Consider the following 22,685-nt stretch of genomic DNA (forward strand, 5'->3'; position numbering starts at 1 on the left):
TTTCTTTACTTCCCTCTCTGGTTCACCTACATGTATCTGGACAGTGATTTCATGCTTCGACTACACTTACACACATGTAGTAAAATGAAATTTAAAGCAAGAAAGACCCTTTTCTTAGTTGTAAAGCTAGTTTTCCTGTGGGGCAGCATGCCCAACTAATGGCGGCGTAGTCATTTTTGCAAAGAGTGTCCACTAGCACAGTGTCCTTGTATTATGACAGAGAAAATGTAGATGTGACTCTCGTGATGAAATCATGTGCAAGAGACAAGCATGAGCATGTGCAGCTAGAATTTCGTCTTCACTTGAACCATGACTGGTGCCGCCATTAGTTGGGCAAATGTGCACTGCAAAAAAACGCACTTGCCAATTATGAAAAAGGCCTTCTCTGAAAGTTGTTCGATCATCGAGGCTGCCGTCCGGCCAGCATCACCATTCTTCCTTTGCGACTCATTGTGAAGCCTCATTGGCTAAGGCATCTATCATTGGCATTGATGTTTATCATAGCCCAAGCGTTACTTTGGGATGTTGAACCCAGGTATTTCTAGGAGTTATTGTACTGCATAATTTTGAATGTACTGCTGTCGGTGGTCAACTGAGACAGTGCTCCCACCCTACGTTTTCCAGGTTAGGAAAGCTGAGGTGTGTGATGCCGACAAACGAGCTGTGGTGTGTTCGAATGCTAGTCCCGTGTTTCCGCCCGTCGTGCAAGCAGTGCCGAGAAAGGACTGGTCCATCGAGACCTACTCCTGTGAACGCAAATGTCCGGTTGCAGTGCCTCCTGTGGACTCTTCTTCTGGCCGGGTGCATGTGTCAAAGTCTGTGCTTGTTCAGTGTGGTTTTCTTTTTCGATGTAGTGGTCCGTTCGCCTCATTTTATGTTTTGCGTTTTAGGATTCCAAAGACATTTTCTCTGGCGTTTTATAGAAACGATGGTTTTTAATTTTATTTTTTACTGTAGTCGAAATTTTTAGCTGTGCGGAAGAAGCTCGAGGGTCGGTTGCGTTGTGCTTTGCTTAGTAAGCTGGTGTACATTAGAGAGGAAGTGTCAAGAGTTGTAAATATGCGTGCATCTAACAGAACTTCAATCGTCGTGGTCAAGATGTTATAATAAGCGCACAAACGCATGCGACAGTCATCACTGAGATCGAGTCACTGGAATTCCTTTTTATTTGTACTAACACAGCCGAAGATTCCAGCCTGCATTTTTAAAAGTGTTGCTTGTTTAAAAGCTTAATTTATGTATCTGTGGTAGATTGCTAGAAGGCACTGCATTATTGAAATGAAGAGCTTACATTGAAAGCATTCTGAAGTTGGTGTGGAAAGCAAGGAGGTTGCACATAGACTTTAAATTAAAGCCTTTTATCTGTACTTAAATAAGTGTTCTTCAGAATGTAAAGCTAATCCTTGAAGTACAATGGTTGCACAGTGGTTATGGCTACTATACTGAGCTGGCCTGAGCAATATCTGTGCACTACAGAATCAGTGGAAACAGCTTGTGCTCATCATTGCCACTCAGGATCTTGAAGTGCAGCGCTCACTTCTGTTGCATATGTACAGTCCACTGTGTCCTCACGCTCTGCCTATCATGATGCTGCCCTGTTGCAGCAAGTTGTTTTTCTGAGCCAAAATAAAAGTCGCTATATCTTGCCACCATTGCCCTATCATTGGATTCTCTACTGTCTATGCATTCACTTTTGGAATGCATCGTAACACTCGTACGGCCAATTGTGGCTGAAAGTAAGTAGCACAATATAACTCCCAAGATACTGATTTGTCGGGACCTCTTAAAATATTTGTGTCATTATGTTGCTGTCAACCAGTGTACATGCTTTACGAAAAACTAGGTCATGGGCAGCAGTAACAATGCTGGTGGTGATATCTTGTGACGCTTTGCCCAAAGAATGAGTTTTTTGTGTTGCTTGAATGTGAACATCGAAGGTAAAGAAAAAAAAAAACATTTTAACGATTACATCGGTGCCGACACTTCACAACAGCAGCTAAATAGAGTGTGGCTGATCACTGCAATAATGACCGTCTCTCCTCTGGTTAAACTCCATGGCAAAAGATGGCGCCACCAACGTGGCTTTTCACCTCTACGTCTCTGTGAAACCCGATATACCATGGCATGAAGGGTATGCGTATGCAGACGTGCTAAAGCTAATATGTTTCCTCTGTGTTATTACACTCTATACTAACTTGGGAGTCCAGTACCCCGCTTAGTACAGCACGGCGAGAATTTCCCAACGGCCCCTTACAAGAACCAGACGGCGCGTCTACGGCGCCGTTGTCTGATGCGTCCTCCGGTACTTAGGTGTACGCCTTATGCATGCGCGTCTCCGTAGGAGGCCAGTGAAGCACAGCTAGAATGATCCGTATTTACGACCTGCCACCTGCAGGAGGTAGAAGGCACGTCTTCGACGCCGTTGCCGCCCTTTCGCGATGGAGGGCGCCGAACTCTCCGTTATCCGACCGTCATCGTGTTCGCCCTGCCTGTTTACGACCGACCGTAGGCCGGTGCCCGTCGTCGTCTGCGCTCCATGCACTCCGCTATCGCGCAGCTCGCTGCTGCCTCCGATAACGGCACGCCAGCCCTCCCCCACTGCTCTCGTCCTCGTGGAGATTAACCGGGACTTGCTAAGAATTGGAGAAGGCGACCAAGGTGACCTCCGCGTGGCGCTCCCGCTCGACTTCGCTCTATGCGCTAACCTGTTTCTTGAGAAATTGGACTGCCGCTTGCATCGCGTTTTTTTTTTTTTTTTTTTTTTTTTTTTTTTTTTCTGGCTAAGCCAAGTTTGTATTTTCTTTATCTTTAAGCCCTGCAGAATCGGCGGAGGAGGTTCCTTCCGCCAGACATTTAGCGGGGCTGCTGAATTTTTTAGATCGGTACGTGAAACCCACGCCGTGGTGGCTCGATGGCTGTATGGCATTCCGCATAATAGCGAGCACGAGGACACGGATTTGACTCGGCCACAGAAGCCGCATTCTTGTGGCGGTGGAGTGGGAAAGCGCTCGTGCACCGAATTACCGTTAAGTAAATCCAGGTGGTCCAAGCTAATCCGGAGCCCTCGCAGTAAGGCTTCCCTCGATTGTAGCTTATAGTATTTCGACCGTTACATCGCGACTAAATACGATTTCTCTGTTAAAATACATGGAAAGCGTAGAAATGCTCTCATGAGACAGTTGTTAAACAAATTTAAAGTAAATTTGTTACCGTTGAGAGAGATCTAATTTCTTTTGCTGAAGACCAGCAGCTATCAAAAAAGAAAAAGGCATGGAGCTTAACTCCATTTACCAGAAACATATTGCTATTCTGTATAAACTGCATCACGTGCAAATGTTCCAATGTTTACGAAAGCTTTCCAGAAGTCCTAGTCACAATGTTATATTACAGACTGGTGTACAATAGATACATTTTGTCCGCTTTAGCATACCTGCGCCGACACTCCCGTTTTTTTTTTTTTTTTTTTACTATTTTTTTTTATTTACGAATTTCGCGTCGTTCTACGATTTTGCAAATGTGGCGTTAAATTTTACGAAAAGTTATGTTCGCCATAACGTTTCGCTGGTTGGCCTCGGAAAATATTCTTTAAAATCTTCTCATGCTGGAAGGACACCAAGGGGTATTTGCTTCGGGCTAGTTTAATCAGATATATCTTTTATATATAGCAGGTAAAATTGGCGACAGCAAAGTCACTGCTGAAGTCATCTCATGCAACTCTGCTCTTCCCAAGTTTGCTGCTGCTTGTGTGCTCCGTATACGGGTAAACAATAGTTACTGAAGTGCCCATGTGGGTGCATGTCCGGATTTGTAATATCGCTCCCCCTCTCCAGCCAGTTATGTCTGCGAGATTTTTTACGAATTTTATTAAAGTTCGCAGGGGGGAGTGTGGCTTTAGATGTCTCAATAGATGCAGTTTAATAAATTTTGATATCGTTATGTATTGCCGAGTTACGAAGTTGTAAACGTGGAGCTACAGTTATGTTAATTAATTTTGCGATTTTAAAGAAATATTGTTTTAGAAAATCATTAGCCTCAGTTAAAAAATCTCCCTATACAGTCGGTAGGTTCTTACTTTTTTCTTTTAGATGCACCCAAACCTCATCAAATCCAGTGTCGTGGATGTCGAGGAAAACACTTTCTCCATTTCCGCGCACTTAGGAGGGTGTCTTCAGATAAGGACTCGGAGGGCAATCCTGACTTTGTTTTATTCCAACGAATTTTTTTATATTGCATGCATAGCGAAATCCCTCCATCCATCGGTTGACAGGATGTTTTCATCGCCTCAAAGCACCAGTGGGGCGATGAGAAAGGCCGCAGTAGTAGGACGTGAATTATATTATACCGCCTGTCCTACGTTACGCTTAACTAAATCTAAGTACTGGTGTGTCTTTGCATTCGTATCCGTTGGAGTGCGGCCACTGCAGCAGGGAGTTGAACCCGCGACATCGTGTTGAGCAGGAAGACGCCATATCTTCGGAGCCACCCCAAATAGAGCTATTCCCGCCTTTATATTTCTCATAAATATGCACGTGTGTGCTCTCGGTAGCAATCGGTGACGTTGCTTATTTATTCATGGCCATATGAAGCGGTTTACCTGGTGCTTGCGCAGTGCAACATTCTAGAAGACCGGCCATGGGGCTGCATTCATTTGCTTTCTTTTGCACTCGGAAAAAAGTAATGCTACATAATTTTGTATATAACAGATAACTGATGAAGGAGATAATCCTGGGTAATTCTGAGGGAAATCAGAAATTGTATTTTGTTGTTGTTGTTATTCTTTTAAATCGTGCGCGAGAACTCAACTTTTCGACGTTGCGCGATTTTTCAAATTTTGCCGCCAAAATTAATAACGGTACATAAAGGAGACTAAATACACACTGCTGTGCGTTTAGCACGTAGCTAAGTATTCGCAGAAACAATTTCGAAAGAAACTCGCCGTAAGAAGGCACAGTAAAAGATTGCCAAAAAAAGGCCCGTTTTCTAGCCTCTTGTTGAAAAGGCAAGTTTGCCATTTCTTGTTTGTGTTGTGGGCTTGCGCAGACAATTTAGTATTGCATTAACAAAATTGTGTAAAGTAGGTATGAAACGTATCAAAGCATAGATAATTTTATGAATATGTACAGACTCTCTCAAAGTCGTAACATCAGGCGATCGCGTAAACCGCATTGTCAACCTTGTCTCACTTAAATAAAATTAAAGCAAGCCCGGTTCCGATGTGTGGAGAGATTTTGCTATGCCTTATAAAATTTTGGTTGGAATCTAAAAATAGTCGGGACCCCCTCTGACTGTTCTCATCTAAACACACCCAGCAGCTCCTCTGATAAAGTGTCACGGTGGCCGGAGACTTGACTGCATCGGGCGCCATATTAAATCTGCATATTCACTGTGTGTACGCGTCATACACAACCACACATCAATTGCCTTTTTGCTTCTTCTGCGGAGAATGCTGAAGACTTCTGGTTTGTATGACTTGAAAGTGTTTACTTAATACGTCTTCCTTCCGAAGCATTCTGTGTTTGTCTTCATTGTTCTGGTTAAGTCTGACGGCGACCTTACGGAAACTACGACAACCGCTGCAGCATCTGCAGCCGTTACGGCTATGCGTCAAATGGCGGTCACTGACCGCTGTTTTCATGACGACGCGCTGCTGTTTACGCGAGCGGTTGCGAAATAGGAAGCGGACCCGTCATGGGAGTATCGAAAGAAGGTTTTTCGGTGACTTCTCTATTTTTTTTTTTTTTTCACGAGATGGTCGTTTTCTTTTTTTCTTTCTCTCTCACTCTCTTTCGTGAACAGAACAGACAGTTCCTCGGTACTTGAACCACATAACGTAACCGTGGCTTCATTTGGACGAGAAGCAGCTGTCTCTTGTGGATGCGCCTCCCAACTGATTGGAATGGCGCCAAGAATAAAACGATTCTCGGAATAGTGCTGAACCAGTAGCGCACCCAGGATCTCTGCCAGAGGAAGGGGGGGGGGGGGGGGGGGGGGACAGTTTGCCTTAGTTTGCCACTACCATCTAAACAGCACTAATTTCAATTTCTTCACGGGAAATTGTCAAAAAATGCGCTTTTTGCGCAAGTTTGCGAGTGTGCAGACGATTGCGCGTCTGACATCTTAGTTGCAGTACTAAAAGGCGCATTGAAAGAGTTAAACAAAAAAAAAGGGGGGGGGGGGGGGCGCTAACTCGGCCTCAGAGACCGAGGAAGCAGCAGCGACCACCAAGGCTGGCAGGCGTTCTCAATAGCTAAGCCCAGTGGCGATGAGAGCGAGAGAGATACGGACCGCGCGCCGGCTTCCAAGAGCGAGGGTGGCGTAGCGTCGATAGATGCTCTCTCCCCTCGCGCAACACCTGGCGCGTAACGCTGCAGAAGGTGTTCCCTTTCGCCCGCTCTGCTCCGTCGAGGAGCACTCGTGACGTGGTGTCGCAGCCAATGGGAAATTAGGTGCCGTTTCGCAGCTACAGACGACAGATGCCGGCTTTTTCGCTCAATGGGGCCACTTGATGCTTTCGCATAAAAAATTGGCGGCTAAAGTGCACAAGTATCTGCACCTGAAAAGCGTGGACACAGAATGGAGGAAGAGATCAAGAAAGCTGGCAAACAAGTACAGGGTAATTGAAAGTTTAAATCGACAACCAGGAGTCATCAAAAAGAAAGTGAGAGAAACCAAGACAGTGAACTGGATGTCAAGAATGGAAAGAAAAAACACCATGGATAATTTACAAGAATGAGAAGAAAGAAATCAGAAGGGAAAATCTGTGCGATAACACAAAGGGCAGTGCTTTGCTATTTGAGGCTCGAGCTGGTTGCGTAAGGACAAAAAAAAAAAAAAAAAACATACCGGAGCAAATATTCGCAACAAGATGAGGCATTTGTATGCTGCAACAAAAATCCGGAGACCACTCAGCACATCCTAATGGAATGCGAAGAGACCCACCCAGTGAGACACGTAGGTAACGTACCTTTTCCAGAAGCGCTTGTATTTAAAGTGGACGGAAACATCAACCGGTCAGCAGTTGAGATAAGCAAGAGACGTTTAGAGTATTGGTAGAACAAAATGCAGGGAAGAGATTGACACGACCGGATCCGTTGCAAGCATAGGTATCGGTAAATGGAGAAGTTTTGAGGAAGAGAAAAAAAAATTAAGAAGGCATAAAAATGCTAGAATAAAAAGCATGTATAGCATACCAATTAACTCAAGCAGGCTATATAGGTGACTATTTGTCAGCGCCTGCAGTTTCAAAGGGGATGCATTAAATCATCATCATTGTCAATGACATATAGCGCGGGGATTTCAATGTGGCGTCGCCACTAGTGTTTCATTTTAACCTCCTTCTTTTGCATACTAAGCCTGCGATCACGGTAATTGAGTTTGGCAAATGTGCAGTTTCAGGAACGCAAATATATATTTGACAAAAGAGTTTGAATTTACGTTTGTATTCGTTAATGACGTTAAGTATAACTACCCGACCAAAATGATTCGCTGTATACCCTTCTCCATTCAAGGTTGGTTCGCTTGCTTCCAAAGTACTCGTATTTCAACTAACAGCGATCCGCGCTCCCGTGTGCTCCGCGGCGGCTTCGCACACGCACCGTACACCAAATTCCGCGCAGTGCAGCGAAAGCTACGGGTCGCCAACCAGAAAGGAGAACCAGAAGAAGGGCTCCTCTGTTGTCCGCCTCTGGTCTCCCTGAGCGCGACGCCATCTGGATGAAAGCTTTGCGCATGGATTAACTCTTTTTCCTAACATGGGGAAAATAGGTGCTTTTGTATGTTACGGCATATGTTTTTTTTTTTTCTGAAGGAACTACTGCACTCAATATTTTATGTAATACATAAACAGAAAGCAAAATTAATGCACTTTTCACGCATAAAGGTTTTATTAACGAGATGTATGTCATAAAAAAGAAATTGTTAAAATCAAGATTGTGCAATCTGCTAAGAAAAAATGTTATGAAATTTATGAGATATACAAAATGTATTGCCGTCTATTAGGCACTATCTCCTCCCCCCCCCCCCCCCCAATTTTTTTTTTTTTTTTTCATTGAACAGGTATTTCGCTACAAAAATTTAACTGCAAGCACTGCAGTTGGGCGTGCCGGGCGCGGCCACCGATGTTCCGGGCTGGTTTGCGTCGTCGTCGCTTTCAGAGTCCGACGAAAAGTCAGCGTCCTCTGACTCGCTGCTATTCGATGTATCGATAAGATCAGCCGCAGAGGCAGCGGAATCGCGATATCTAGCTGCGATCTCCCGAACTCCCGAAGCGCGCGCGCCGTTTCCGGAGCCGGACATTTTTGCGGTCTGTTTTGACGATCGCGAAACTTCGGAGCCCGTTTAAAAATCACCGCTTGGCGGGAAAAAAGTGAACTGCTTAGAAAACAAAAATATAATTTCTCCTCTTTTACGTCCAACGGCGCAGTGTGTCCGTGAGCGGCGCGGAAGGTCTCGAAAGCGGCGTTTCAAACAATCTCTAGCCATGCCCAATGGGCGCGGTACGGAAAGAGTTAATAGCGCGCGATGGACGAGCCCTCGTCTGTTTCCAGGAACACGTAATCGACTCAAGTCATACATGATTGGCCGACACGACCTTCGCTGTACTGCAGCAGCGTTACAAGGTATTTCGGCGCCCCGGGCAAAGTCGAATTACTGCGCCCACCTCCGCTCTCGCACCAAATTTAAGCGTATCATTCTGAAAAAAACTTCACCGACCATTACGATACTCTCTAATGCGAAATTTGAGCAGAGCTATATACGTCTTTTCATTTCGCGATATATTGGCTGGCGTGCACGATCTCGTGCGGCACGTTCCAAATGGAGCGAAGTGTGGCGCGACTGCCTCGCAATCGGGAGATCGCGAGAAGCAGCGCGTGGGTGACGCGTGGGCGCGATTCACAGCAGCCGCCGCAGACAGACGACGCGCGCTACTCATCTCGTAGCCATCGTCGCCGCAGTGCGCGTCTTGCGCGGCACTACGCTTTTCTTCTCACGCTTTCGCCATACCGTCCTCCTCCGCAGTCCTCCTCGCGCTTTCTCCGCTCTCGCCGCTTTTTTTATCACCGCTGCGCTCGTTCGCTCGGTTACGCCGACGCTCGACGCAGGAACGGGCGCCTAAGAGCTGCGCTCTAAAAGTAAACCTTGCTTTGTTAGGCATTTTATTTACCAGTAATTGTCATGGAAAAGCGTTAGCACTTTAGTTTCCGGGTATCAGTTAATCAGTGAACAACCAGCCATAAAGAGAGTGAATAAAAATGCAAAATGAAATACAATTTGCGTGCAACGTTGCACCCAACTTAATCCAACGTTGTCTGTGGTACGCTGCTAAAAACGTGCTGCTGAAGCGGGGTGAGGGGCCGACAGAGGTACGCGGCGCCCTTCCCCAAGTGCCGCCTCGCCTGTTTCGTCTACAGGAAGGAACGCCCCTGGTCGCGGTAGCGGGACGCAGCAGGCTACTACAACGCGCTGAACACTATCTCACGTACGAGAGACGTGTCGGCTTGAACTTCCCTGATTCAGTATCAACGAGGAGGTCTTTGCGTGCGCGCGGATTCCGCAAGTCGCACCGTCGGCCCTGCAAGTACACTGTATCGCACGTACGCCGATCTACCATGGCGCTGTCGAGCAGCTTTCCTCGTCGTGTGCTCGCGAGGCAACGGGGCGTCATTTGCTGTCGCCTCGCTCCGTTCTTCGCGTGCGCCAGGAGCGGATCGGTATGCGAAGCGGTGTCCCGTGTGACCTGCACATCGGGAACGCCGTGTGCTGCCGGAAGTAAGGCCGCGAGCCTGCGAACCTGCTTCCTGCGACGTGCCGCCTTCCAGCCAACAGAGCTCGACCCTAGCAGACTCTTCAGCGGAAGCAAGGTGAGGCTGTCCTATGTGGGAACGTGTGATTATAATATATATACCATAGAATCGTATAGAGACCGTAAACACAGATCCTGTGCTGCCGGCACCTACCAGGGAGAATCCCTCATAGGAGGTGTCAGCGCACGGCGTCCTGTACGGCGTACGGCCTCGGAGCTATGTACTGCATATGCCCACATCCGCTTGATGGGACATGTGCGCACGTGCAGTGGTGCTTATCTCCTACCCGACTGCTCTGCTAGGGCCGCATTTCAGCTAACGTAAATGCCCATTCTCCGCCGTAATAAAAGCTCCCGTGAACGTCGTTTGGATGCAAGGGCTTCTAAAGGCCCAGCTCCCCTCCCCCCCCCCCCCCAAAAAAAAGAAAGAGAGAGAGAGAACTGGATAAGAGCGCATTAGAAGATAACAATTGAATACATGACGTTGCAACTACGTCGCCGGCGCCGTATGTGCCTTGGTATAAAGTGAGAGTTAGTGCGCAAAATAAAATAAAAAATTGGCTCATTTCCTCCTTGAATGAGCATTCTTTTCCTGGGGAAAAATTGACGAGGAACTTTTGAAAGAACTTCCTATCAGTACAGACTGATTTGGCGTTTCTCTTCAGTGTTCATTACGTGTATGTTTGTTTTTGTTTGGCAATAAGCTCCCTGACTTTCGCATCTCATTTACCTATCTATCTCTCTTTGTTTGGCAATTACAAAGTATGCCGTTATTGTAACGTTCTCGGTTACAGATACAGTGAAGGAACTTCTTTAGTTGGGCTTCTCCCCACAAAGCTTCTTATTGTGGAGGAGCCAGCTTTGGCGAGCTTCAGAAGAACCTGTTCTTGGGCTAGTTGGTGTTTATGCTTGCTAAACATGTTGTTCCTGTTGACAGAGAAGCGTCGACTACCAACTGTTTATTAATGGTCGAAGGCACAAAACAAGGAAGACTTCCAAGCATGCGCAGTAGAGTGAAAGCGTGACGCCAAACATGTCATCACAAAATATGTTTATCGAAAAAGCACACGTCTGAGGTATACAGGTTGATCGAAGTGTCACTAATACTAGCGGGCCCTTTCCTTCTTATATGGAATGCTTCTAAAAGTTCCCTCGCCGTTCTATATCTGCTTTTGCCAATAATCTTGACTTACGCAAAGCGCGGCACGCATGAGTAAGTTTTACATTGCGCACTGTAAATCTTGTGAACAGCATGTTTGGCGAGCTTGTTTTGGTGAGATATGCGCCTGTAAATTGCAATCGCTTACTATCCACACACATAGCCCCTGTAAATTCTGTATTCGTCTCGTCTATGACTTTTTGTTTAGAGCGCCATATATTTACCAAGCCGGTCGTGCATAAGTACCGCTCGTATGCATGGTCACCAGTTGGTAGTTATGGCGGTTGTAAATTTGTAGGCCGATGGTAAACAGGTCTCGTTAACGAAAAAGCTATAATATGAATACCTATCGCTTTCACAGGCGTTTTGGCTTTTATACGTATTACCGTACGTACCTCAAACGCTGTCCCTGCGTGCCTGCGTAGCTCGTTGAAAAGTCGTCAAAGGTGGCTTCTCCGCAATAAGAGGCCTTGTGGTGAGAAGCCCACTTTACTCTTTTTTTTTTTTTTTTTGCAGATAAGACATACCGCCCGTATGTTAGTGTTGTTAGTGTTCATAGTCTGAACGCGTGTACGTATTATTTTGTTACCGCCGTACCATAACGCCGGAACACTGCCGGACGCAGTAATGCGACGTATAGTGACACTCTGCAAAGCCAGCGTGTGTGTGCTGCGGACGTTCGTGTTGCCGCCGCCGCGGTTCATTGGCTATGGCGGTTGCCAGCACGAGGTCGCGGTTTCAATTCAACAAAACGACAAAAACGAAAACGACATGGCATCTTGATTTAACTGTTTACTTCTTAAATTGTCCGCACTTGAGTCCGGCTCGTCATCTTGATTTCACTGCTGGCATTTCAAAATTATGTACAACACCCGTGATCAATAGATTTCGGACCACGGGCTCCTGGAGAAAGTTGAATTACTTTGCAGCGTATAGTTAATGCAGCCTAAAATCGATAACTGTGGTCCAAACATCCCCACACGAACACCACAGTGCACTCGTCAATTTTCTGTTGTGCGTCTAAGGAACGAAGAAATTATTATTTTTTTTTCTGGCCCATACACTTTTGCTCTCGAGTGCACATTAGATTCCGAAGTTAGAGTTTTGAAAGACAGCCATTGGGTCCAACATAAGCGAACAAGAAATGGAGGACTTGACGTTGCTTTGATGGGGAATGTCAGAAACCTAATATGAACCTTCGTGTCAAAGGGCCTTGATGGACTGTTGCCATATTTGTCCTGTATATACCCGGGTCGACCTATTTCACGACCAGGAGATCGAGCACTTGAAAGCGTTGCCGATGTGTCGTAAAATGCGCGCGTGGACTACCTGTTATCTTGACTTTTCGTGGGCATAATGCGAAGAGCACTAGTGACAAAACTAGGTTATCGTTTATCAGTTGTCAAGGTGCGCGCTTGGTTACGTCATCCTCCTCGCTCCTGTTATGTCTACCAAGGTATCTATATGAATAGGTATCCGCTATAAGTGCATACGCTGAACAGCTAAAACAGTAACCGCATATGAGACATGATAAATGTACAGAGCAAATGTGCCGTTTATCTTTTAGCTACAGCATGTACCGAAGAGTGCAAGTTATTACTCTCTGAACAGACACTTCTATATCAGCGAGACGGTGGGCTGGGCCGTTGACTGAAAGTGCGTGCCGAACGATCGTCCCGTTAGACCGCGTCCACTGCCGTGTTGGCGAGAGAAGAATAGAAACCAGATCAATGGAGCTCGGAGAAACCGAACATGCGAGGGGCCTGCTCGGGCCACTTAAGGGAGCAGTCTGAAAAGCACATTGTCATTGTTTTTTGTTTTGTTAGTCGTTGCCTAATAAATTGACCTTAGGTGTTATTTTCACCGGGGCAAGCATCTCGAGACGAACGTTTTTGTTTATTTTTCATATCTTTTTTTCTTCTGACACACACACACACACACACACACACACACACACACACACACACACACACACACACACACACACACACACACACACACACACACACACACACACACACACACACGCGCGCGCGCGCGCGCGCGCGCACGCACGCAGAGGGAGAGACAGACAGACATATATCTCTACTGGATAGATAGTATACACATGTCAGCACTATCCTTCCTTTACAGCCGGCGTTAACAGTTTACGGACCGCTGGACTTGAGCAAAATCTGATAATTTCCGCAGCCTTGTATTCGGATTTCCAACCTGCAGTATAGAAGACCATAGTGACACGATTTTACTGGCAACGGACACAAACTGCTCGGAAACTCAACGTTTTCTCAAATCCCGCGCTTCGTTAAGTTTTGGCGCCGAGTGCACATGAACGTTCGTAAATGTGATGCGCCGCCCGCCTTCCTCGTATCTATAGCATACGTTCGTGCTAGCGTATCGGCTTTGCATGACTCGGCAAACCGAGACCGTTCCTGAGAGCTTAGTGCTAGCTGATTACTTATCACTATCACAGGCCGTCGCGCATCGCCGATTGTCGCCGTGAAGTGATGCCGGTCGCCGGCGCAAATTTAGCAGCCACGCGAAGATAACGCCCCGGTCACATCTATCCCACGGCAGGGTCAGACACAGTGCGTCGAGTTTTACACGCAGCACGAAATACCGTGCAGTAGAGGGCGTTCAGTTCATTCGCAACGTGTTTGAGAGTGCTGATGCTTTGTTTCCTATAGGAAAGCAGAGGCGAAATAAACATATTTATAGTGTTATAGTTTTGCTCGTGAGCTTTAACGTCGCAAGGTAACGCCGGGGCTTTAACGCCCTCCGTCATGTCAAGCCCCAATATATACATCCAGGCCTCACACGACGTGACTCCGTCGCACTTACAAGAGTAAGATCAGGGACAGCAATAACCCCAGCTGTGACACATCGATGGCGACAAGTATACCGAGCGGCCTTGCAGCTGATCCGCCACAAGAGAGAGAGAAGTGCCCCGTATATGTGGCCTTCAAACTGCACATTTTGTTGAAGTGCGGCCCAGAGGCAGCAGGCCCTAAGGGACTCTCTCTCTCCGTGGTGCAGACGACGAGTTCTAGACAGAATGGTGCACATCCAGCAGCAAGCCCGTCTACACGAGTCTCCTTGGTTTTATGAGGAGCAACGAGCTTTATAAATCCATTTAATGTCCAGACCCCGAAGGCCATGTGTACATTTACTTTCTTTGTTTTCCTGTTGTCTTACTTGAGGACGACTGGCCTATGTGAACGCCTTTGGATTGCTCAGGCCCTCCGCGTGCGTGCGCGAGCTCACCGTGTCCTTCCTTCCCCCCCCCTCCTCTCTCTATTTCATCTTTCTATTCCCTCTTTCCCGTCCCCCAGAGTAGGGTAGCCAACCAGACGCATTTCTGGTTAACATCCCTGCCTTCTCTTTCTCTCTTCCTCCTCCCTACACCTACTCTCTCTCTCTCTCTCTCTCTCTCTTAATGTATTTTTTTTTTTATTATTATTAAAGGCGTTTCAGCACGCACTCGGAAGAGGCTTTTGGCCGGTGGGCTTCGTGTTTGTTTGTGGGACAGGGAGGAGGAAGGGGGGGGGGGGGGGGGTTCAAGCGATTGTTAAACGAAGACGAGACGACGTACTGAGCAGAAACTTTCCAGTAAACAAGCAGACCGTGCGTACATGTCGGTGGGCGTCGTAACTTAATTTTACAATCGCAAGCATAGAAGAAAACGGAACAAGTCTTAGCGGTAGAGTACCAGACGCGGCCCCAGTGGCTATGGGGTTGCGCTGCTGAGCTCAAGGTCGCGGGTTCGGCCGCGGCGGCCGCATTTTGATGACTGCGAAATGTAAAAAACGCTCGTGTACTTAGATCTAGGTGCACGTTAGAGAACCCCAGTGTATCCTCAAAGTTAATCCTCAGTCGCTAACTACGGCGGGCCTCAAAATAAGATCGTGGTTTTCGCACGTAAAACCCCAGAATTCAATTAAATTAATAGCGAAAGAGCGGAGGGTGCAAGGCGCATGCATTCGCATGATTCTGCTACGCTTTTGCTTTTTCTTTCTCTCGCTTTTTTATTCATTGTCTGCAGAATTCATTTGCTAATGTTGCATCATTCGAGCCCTCGTCACGTTATTCTTTTTTGTTTTCTTAGCTGTAGTATACTTTGCAATAGCCGGAATTTTAATAACGACGCATCCCCATACCTCTGATCTGTTATAGAGAACATTTAACTAGTGTTTAATTTAATTTAATTATCGGGTTTTACGTGCCAATATAAAGATCTGATTATGAGGCACGCCGTAGTGGGGGACTCCGGAATTACTTGGACAACTTGGGGTTCTTTAACGTGCACCTAAATCTAAGTACACGGGTATTTTCGCATTGCGCCCCCATCGAAATGCGGCATGCGCATAAATGGTATGTGCATGGTATGTGCATGATGCGACGTGCTTGCTGTGCGCATGGACGATAAGCACTGCGCCGTGCTTAATGAATCTGCCGTGTTTTCAATGAATTGAACAGGCAACTTTCAACGTTATCGCGCTTTCACGCGCCTCCGACGAAAGTCGAGAGGGAATCAGCGCACACTCCTCGTTGTTTTCGTCTTTCCATAGTTCGTTGCACTCTCCCGTGCGATTGTTTTCCCTATGGTTTTCCCGTTAGCGTCTCATTCGTCAAGTCGAGCTGAGGCTGCACGCGCGTGCGCGCGACTTGCGGGAGGGAGGAGTATATACGGCAAAGGAAGCTTTGCTTTAAAAGAAAACCTTGAAAAGAAATGCAAGGACGTCGCTTGTGCTCGAACAGGCTGCACTATATGCAGGGTGTTTCACGTAACTTGAACCAAGGATTAAAAAAAAAAAAAAGAAAAGTCGTTAACCGCAGCTGAACGACAACAACGACATATGATTTGCCGTCATGTGGCGCTCCTCAAAGTATTTTCTATATCTCGCTTAATTGTCGTGGGATCAAATCCCGGCCACGGCGGCTGCATTTCGATGGAGGCGAAATTAGGAAACACCCGTGTACTTAGATTTAGGTGCACGTTAAAGAACCCCAGGTGGTACAAATTAATTTGAGTCCCCCAATACGGCGTGCCTGATAATCAGGTGGTGGCTATTTTGGCACGTAAAACCCCATAATTTAATTTTAATATTCCGCTTAAATAGTTAATTAAATGAGATCAATTATATATGTTTGCATGTGCGCTACTTGCAAAGCACGGTGGCGCGCTGTTTTTTCCTGCTCGAAGGAGAATTGACACAAAACTTTTTGTCTCGCTTTCTTTCTTTCCTTTTTTTTCTTCTTCGTTAGATAGCCGCCGAATTACGGTAGAGTGGCTCACGACCACAGTATGACGCCTCCATTCCTCGAACGTGCAACAAATCATGGAGTATAACATCTTTTAATGGGAGGAAATCAAAAACCGCGCGAAATTTCTTGGCCTAGGGCTTGTTTACAAGTCAGCTGTATACGACACAAAAATTTCGGGGAGGGGGAGCTCAGGTGATATCACTGATGTGTGCAGTCGGCGCAGTAGTCGAAACCGCACTGTGCGCGCGCCTTGTCGAGCTTTGGACGACGGCATAATATGGGAGAAATACGAAGGGCGTTGCGCGTTCTAACATTAGCGGCAGCCAATTCCTCCTAGTATAGAGCGACGACTTCAGAGGATAACAGCAACAACAGCAGAGGACCGTGAGAAACGCGGACAAACGCAGCATGAAAGAGGGAATAAGGGTTTATGCGGCGCGCGTCCAGCTTTCGGCGAGAAACGGTCACATTGCGGCTTGCGACCACAGCTACCGTGCTGTAACAGTACCTGTAACCGGTGCACTGTAACAGTATAGCGATAGACACTCTCCTCTCCGTTATCCTCTCTCCCTGTCCTTTACACTCACCCCCTGTGCTGAGTGATGTTCAGGTGTCAGCAGTCTGCGCTATAGTGACAGTTACAGTGAGGTTAGCGATAAATATCCTTTTCGTCCCTTCCTTTGAATTTAGCTATTTAGTATTTAAGTCTGTTAAATAAACAACAAATTATACTACTACTGACCAGCGCGTGCGTCAGCGGTTTCTGACCACTACGGATCCGATTTTATTGACGTACATTGATAACTTGCAAACAAACAAGAAGCCTTACTCAATTTGGCGCGCACTTTGAGAAGGTCATTCTAAAAGAGGATATCATTGTTGATGTTTTGCGCGTCCAAGGTATTCTTGCATGACACTGTATATAGTAGTTAAGGAATCGACCGCTATCTGGTAAAGCAAGCAAAGCGGGACAGAAATGTTTTGTGTCAATACTCCTTTAGAATAACTAGCCCAAATACGTATGCTTCAGGAGATGTCCCCCTCCACCACTTCAAGACAAGCACTATGTTTATGTTCTCTCTCTCTCTCTCGATCCCTCTCTCTTTCTTAGTCGACTAAAGTTCCATGCAGCTTTCTTCGCTGTAGTGCGCGGCGTTATGAATGTCGGCTAGCACGGGTAACTCGCGAGCACTTCCTTTCGCTGTTGTCATTCGTGATGAACGTAGATGCCTCGTTATTGATTTTCGCCGTGTGTGTGTGTGTCTTTTTTCATCAGCCCTGCCATTTCGTCCGTTCCGACGTGGCCCACAGAGACATCAGCGGTGCGTTTCTCCGATACAAACGAGCTCCTTCCAACCGCTTTCTTGTCCTCGTCTTAATAGCTTTCTTGTCCGTGTGTGTTGGACGGTTGACAATTCTTTCTTTCTTTCTTTCTTTCTTTCTTTCTTTCTTTCTTTCTTTCTTTCTTTCTTTCTTTCTTTCTTTCTTTCCGCTAAACACACCGCGTTTCATCGGCTGCGTACCGTCTCCTCGCCACAGGTATTCTCGTTTCACCGGTCGAACCTTTGTTTCCTGACATCTCCACCTGCACCCAGTCGTTCACTGACGTGAGTTGGATCTATAGTCACTGTAGTACAGTCTTCACGCAATCGAGTCACGCAGCGAAGCTGCGGCTTTCGGGCATTATCCGCTTTGAAGAAAGAAACGAGCTGGCCGGTCGTGGCGAGGGCGATCGAGCGTCCCGCTTTTCTACGGGGTGGTTGGGTTGAGGGGGTCCCGTTGCCGCGATATCCCTGCGAAGGAGCAGCCACGCGTCCTCTCGCCCGATTAGATAAGCGGCGTCGGGTGACGCCTGATGCGCTCTCTAGGGCTTGTGTGTGCCAGCCTTCGATAACGGAAAACACGCGGCGAAGGAAACATCGTCGGGACTCTTGTCTCTTCTTAGGTATAGGGGTGGTTTCGTGCTTAGTCATGCAGCGGCGGCGTATCGGCCGCGAAGTCGCCGTTACCCGTGCGTACATACTTGGTGCGTCAAAATAAAGCAGTTATTATATGACACACTAACAAGCGCTACACTTGATCAGTTCAGCCCTTGTAAACTACTCTTTGAAAAGTTCTGTCTTCAACATTTTGAAGGGAAAACGTTGATTATTACAGGAGAAAATGAAGACCAAGCCTCCCTTTCTTAAATTTCGCGCCAAAACATCGGCGTCGATACGTCACTGTGACGTCATGGGATATCAAAATATGTTACCGTGTTTTGGTAGCTTTGTCAGCTTTGGTGCAGGAAAATGTGCTTGAAAGTTGCTAGGTGGAGTAACTATAGTTATTTTATAATGCAATGTAGTCCTGCTATACCAGTACACAAATAACTAGAACAGTGAGATGATGTCAAAATTCGTGACGTCACTGCGAGCTAGTGCCGTAACTACAGGGTGGCGTCGCCATCTGCCTTTTGTCATGGCTCCTTTTCTGGCCTCATAGTAAGCCTCTTTGCACGGTCAGAGTCGTTTTGCTATCGCGGAAACGTAACTCACTGATACAGAAGCGACTTTCAGTTTTCATAATTATTTTGTTGGATTAAAGCCGCTGCTATATGGCACCTCGCGTACAGAAAGAGAGCTAGACTTTAAAAATAGAGACAGACTTTAGCTCGGGGCCAACTCCGATTTCCCTGTCTATACACGTAAAACGCAGAAATGCCTTTATCAGACTACCGCTGCACCGATCTGGATGAAATTTGTTGCACTTGAGAGATAAATTCTATAGTGATCATAGGAATCAAGATATTAACTTGGGACATGAAAATTTCAGTAAATTGTAAAATTTAAAAAAGAGAGAAATTGAGCACGAAGTTTACAAATCTGTAGCTCTGCACCAAAAACACATATCGCAGTTCTGTAAACTGCATCTGTTACAGCATCTAAAGTGGACAAATCTTATAATGTATACGGGGGTTTCGCATAAGTCATACTCACAAATTAATGGAATATGTCAGGGCGGTGTGTAATACATAAATTTTGTCTGCTTTTGATATATTATTAGGTGTAGATTGCAAAATTGTGATATCGTTCGTTATTGCTGAGTTATCGGGTTGTAAATTTGATACTTTAGTTCTTTGAAATTTTGCAAATTTCAAGAAATTTTCTACAAACGTTGGCAGTCTAAATAAAAAAATATATTTCCTAGAATCAGTAGATTTTAAATTCTCTTAAATGCAACAAACCTCATCAGAAACGGTGCCGTGGTTGCCGAGAAAAACGATTTCTTTCGTTCCGTTGTATTTATAGATGGGTGCGGCCGAGCTAAAGTTTCTTCTTAATAAAAGGTGTCAGGCCCACTACTTGCAGTGGGGCTTGCTACTTCAGGTGGAGATTATTGAGATATTAAATGAATACGGAGAGAAAAGGTTAAGTGCAAATAATAAGTACAGCGACAGTTTACGGTTGTACGAATGTCAAAGGGAAAGGCATCAGCTCCGTGTGTCTTTCGAGCTGCGATCGAGAGCTGCAATACTGATAAAGGGTTTCTTCGTGACAAGTGGTATTTCAGGGAAAGACCGATATACGCTGCGAATCTATATATGTGACGGCGGAGTTTGACCCGTCCCAAGGACGCAAATAAATTACGTATGATCAAGAAATAAATATAAACTATAGAGACAATACGTCCAGTCACAGTTCACATATTCTTGCAATATGCGGGAGGACATGCATCAATAAAAGCTTGATCTTGCGGCCACTTCACGTACACCACACATGGCCACTGAGCGTATACGCCGCGGATCAGGACTCGAGCTACAAGGCGTACAGTGCGGGCCACTGTTAAAAGGGAAACACTTTATTTCGCAGTTCTCACTTTGCCGGCCGACGCTGTCAATGCACAGGTGTGTAGAAAGGTGTTGGAACCACTGACCACACAATTAAGTCATCTGTTGCAACGGCGGGCGATTGTACACTTGCCAGAGGGAAAACTTCGCACATAATCAACACGTGTGTTCCTTTTAACTGTAACCCGCTCTGTACTTGGGCCATGAAACAACACTACGCGTATGTCGCCGCTTCTATCTCTCCTCCTCTCTCTCTCTCTCTCTGTCTCTCATATTCTTGGTTGGAAAGTAGCAGTACGTTGAAACGCAGTATATGAAATGGAAAGAAAGCCTATCAGGGGGGCATCGCGCATCAGCTCTTCTCTTGGAAGTGAAAGATAGGAATTCATTAATTTTTATTTTAGCATTGAAGGCACAATGTCGTTCATTGTTTCACACATTTGATCGATGGTATTGGGGGGAATGTCCGTTCGTTGAGCACGCTTCTTTCGTTGACTCTAGCTGCGTTCTATAAAGTCTTCAATGACGTTAACGTCGTTATTTGTGCTATTTTAGCGCCGTTTTCGGCTGTGCTGAATTCAGGAATTTTGGTCAGCTGCACAAGGCCCTGCGCGCAGTTTAGTATCTTCACTGTTATTTCATGTTTGACTTATCTTTGTTACGGGACCCTAGCTGTTTCTCTTTTTTTCTTTCTTATTTGCTTTTCTTTCTTCATTTCCTTCCTCCTTCCACAAATACCACTTCATCGGCCGATATGAATCGACCACTCCTTCCTCATCATTTGGCGTGCACGTTTGCCTGCCAACTCGTGGTAGGTCAGCCTTGTTGCAGCGTGGTAGGTCAGCCGCGAATGCAACGTGTCTCCGTAATGTGTCAAGTAAATTAGTTGAATCTTCTTAATTAGTAAACTGAACGTCGAGATTCGTCGTGCAATGTCTGCCACTATCATAGTTTACCTAGAATAATATATTCTTAATTAATCTCAGTAGTATATTTATATTTATGAAAGCCGCCTAATTATCGGCCATTCCTCCTGAATGGACAGGTGCCAGTACTTTAAGGACATCATAATCATCATCCTCCTCCTCTTATTCATCCAGAAATGAACTCACAAGTGGCAAGCCCTATAGCTGATGATCCCGTTAGGATGACGCAGTGCAAATTGAGGGGGCTAAAAAAAATAAAAAAAGAACATAGCGAATTAAGCTTATGTAAGCGTTCACGTCAAGTCCTTCGAATTATTTGAAGTATAGGTATATATGTAAAAGGTTAACTGGGTAATAAGGAGAAATAGTTGTCAAGCGGTATTTTGCTTCTTGCTGTACTCATTCGACTTTCTGCGTGGACACGAAAATTCAACTCCTATCCCGATATATAACCCGTTGTAGACCTCTTGAATGTTGTGATCAAGGCAATTTGCTCGCAAATACAACAGGTGGCAGACTGGTATAGCCGCACGTGAAGGCCAGCTTAACAAATCATTATTAAAAAAAAGTACTCCAATTTGAACGCACTCCCACTGTAAATACCATATATCAGGGAACGACGGGGGGGGGGGGGGGGGGGGGGAATAAGAATTAAAAAAAAAGGAAACAAAGAAATGCGTATTGCACACAGTGCCGCTTTGCAGTAGAAGATGGTCAAAGAATATAATCTAAATGGTGAAATAATTTCCACACACATTTCCCGTCTCTGACTTAGACCGGACAGTCTAGTAGCACATATTAATAAATCGCCGGTAGACAGCACGAAGCTAAACAAATAAGGTGCCGCGAAGGCGCAGTCATGACAACGCGTAACACAATTGGCGCATTCACATTCAGCTCCTGAAAATGGCCCAGCTTGCTCTGTAGATAGTGAATGTAAACTTGGTTGTCTATAGACTTGCTTTATCGGCGCAAGGAATCGGTTGCCCCTCCAGCCCAGTGGTTATGGGGTTGCGCTGCTGAGCTCGAGGTCGCTGGTTCGATCCTGGCAGTGGCGGCCGCATTTCGATAGAGGAGAAATGCAAAAATGCTCGTGTACTTAGATTTAGGTGCACAAATGCTCGTGTATTTAAATTTAGTTGCAGGTAAACAACTCGAGGTGGTCAAAATTAATCCGGCGTCCCCCACTACGGCGCGCCTTATAATCATGCTTTGTCAAGTAAAACCCCAGAATTTTTTTATTAGCTGCCCCAAGTGCGACTTTGAAGAAAAGGACGAACGCTTCTCTGATATCGAAAGGTATTCCACGTGGATATACGGCGTTCTGTTCATTGTCACTGACGTGCTAGAAATAAAGAAGCCGATGTATTTCCGTGGATATAGCGGTGCTTTGATATATACCAATCAGGCAGCGCGTAAGCACCGTAATTCACGCAACTAACCAGCACGGCCGCTGCAGTGAATGTGCACAAACATGGTTTGCATGAATTATGGTACAGGGGAAAAAATGAAAAATTAACATAAGGGGGGTTTCGTGCTGTCAGCGTGTGACGCAAGCGTTTACCACGAGCGCACCCTGCGCGATAATGCGTGAACCGCTGCAATAAAGTCATTCAAGTGCACCGGGCCGGGTGAACGTCACTGCACCGCCATGCTGCGTCCGGTTATCTTCAGACGGGGACGTAGACGTGGCCTCTGCAAGCAGTC

The 22,685-nt window shown here is 46.1% G+C and overlaps 1 protein-coding gene across 3 annotated transcripts in view; it reads left to right on the forward strand.

Annotated features, from left to right (window-relative positions):
- LOC119460662 (muskelin-like) overlaps positions 1–1,649 on the forward strand; it is a 40,018-nt gene extending 38,369 nt beyond the window's left edge. For all 3 annotated transcript variants that reach the window (XM_037721700.2, XM_037721698.2, XM_049671750.1), the window contains one exon: positions 625–1,649. Coding sequence is in view for 1 of the 3 variants with exons in the window: in XM_049671750.1 (XP_049527707.1) it covers positions 625–629 (5 nt within the window). In the remaining 2 variants the exon portion in view is untranslated. The remainder of the gene's footprint in view (positions 1–624) is intronic.
- The last annotated feature ends 21,036 nt before the right edge of the window (positions 1,650–22,685 follow it).

This window comes from Dermacentor silvarum, chromosome 8, assembly GCF_013339745.2.
Source record: "Dermacentor silvarum isolate Dsil-2018 chromosome 8, BIME_Dsil_1.4, whole genome shotgun sequence".
NCBI classification, from domain to species: Eukaryota; Metazoa; Arthropoda; class Arachnida; order Ixodida; family Ixodidae; genus Dermacentor; species Dermacentor silvarum.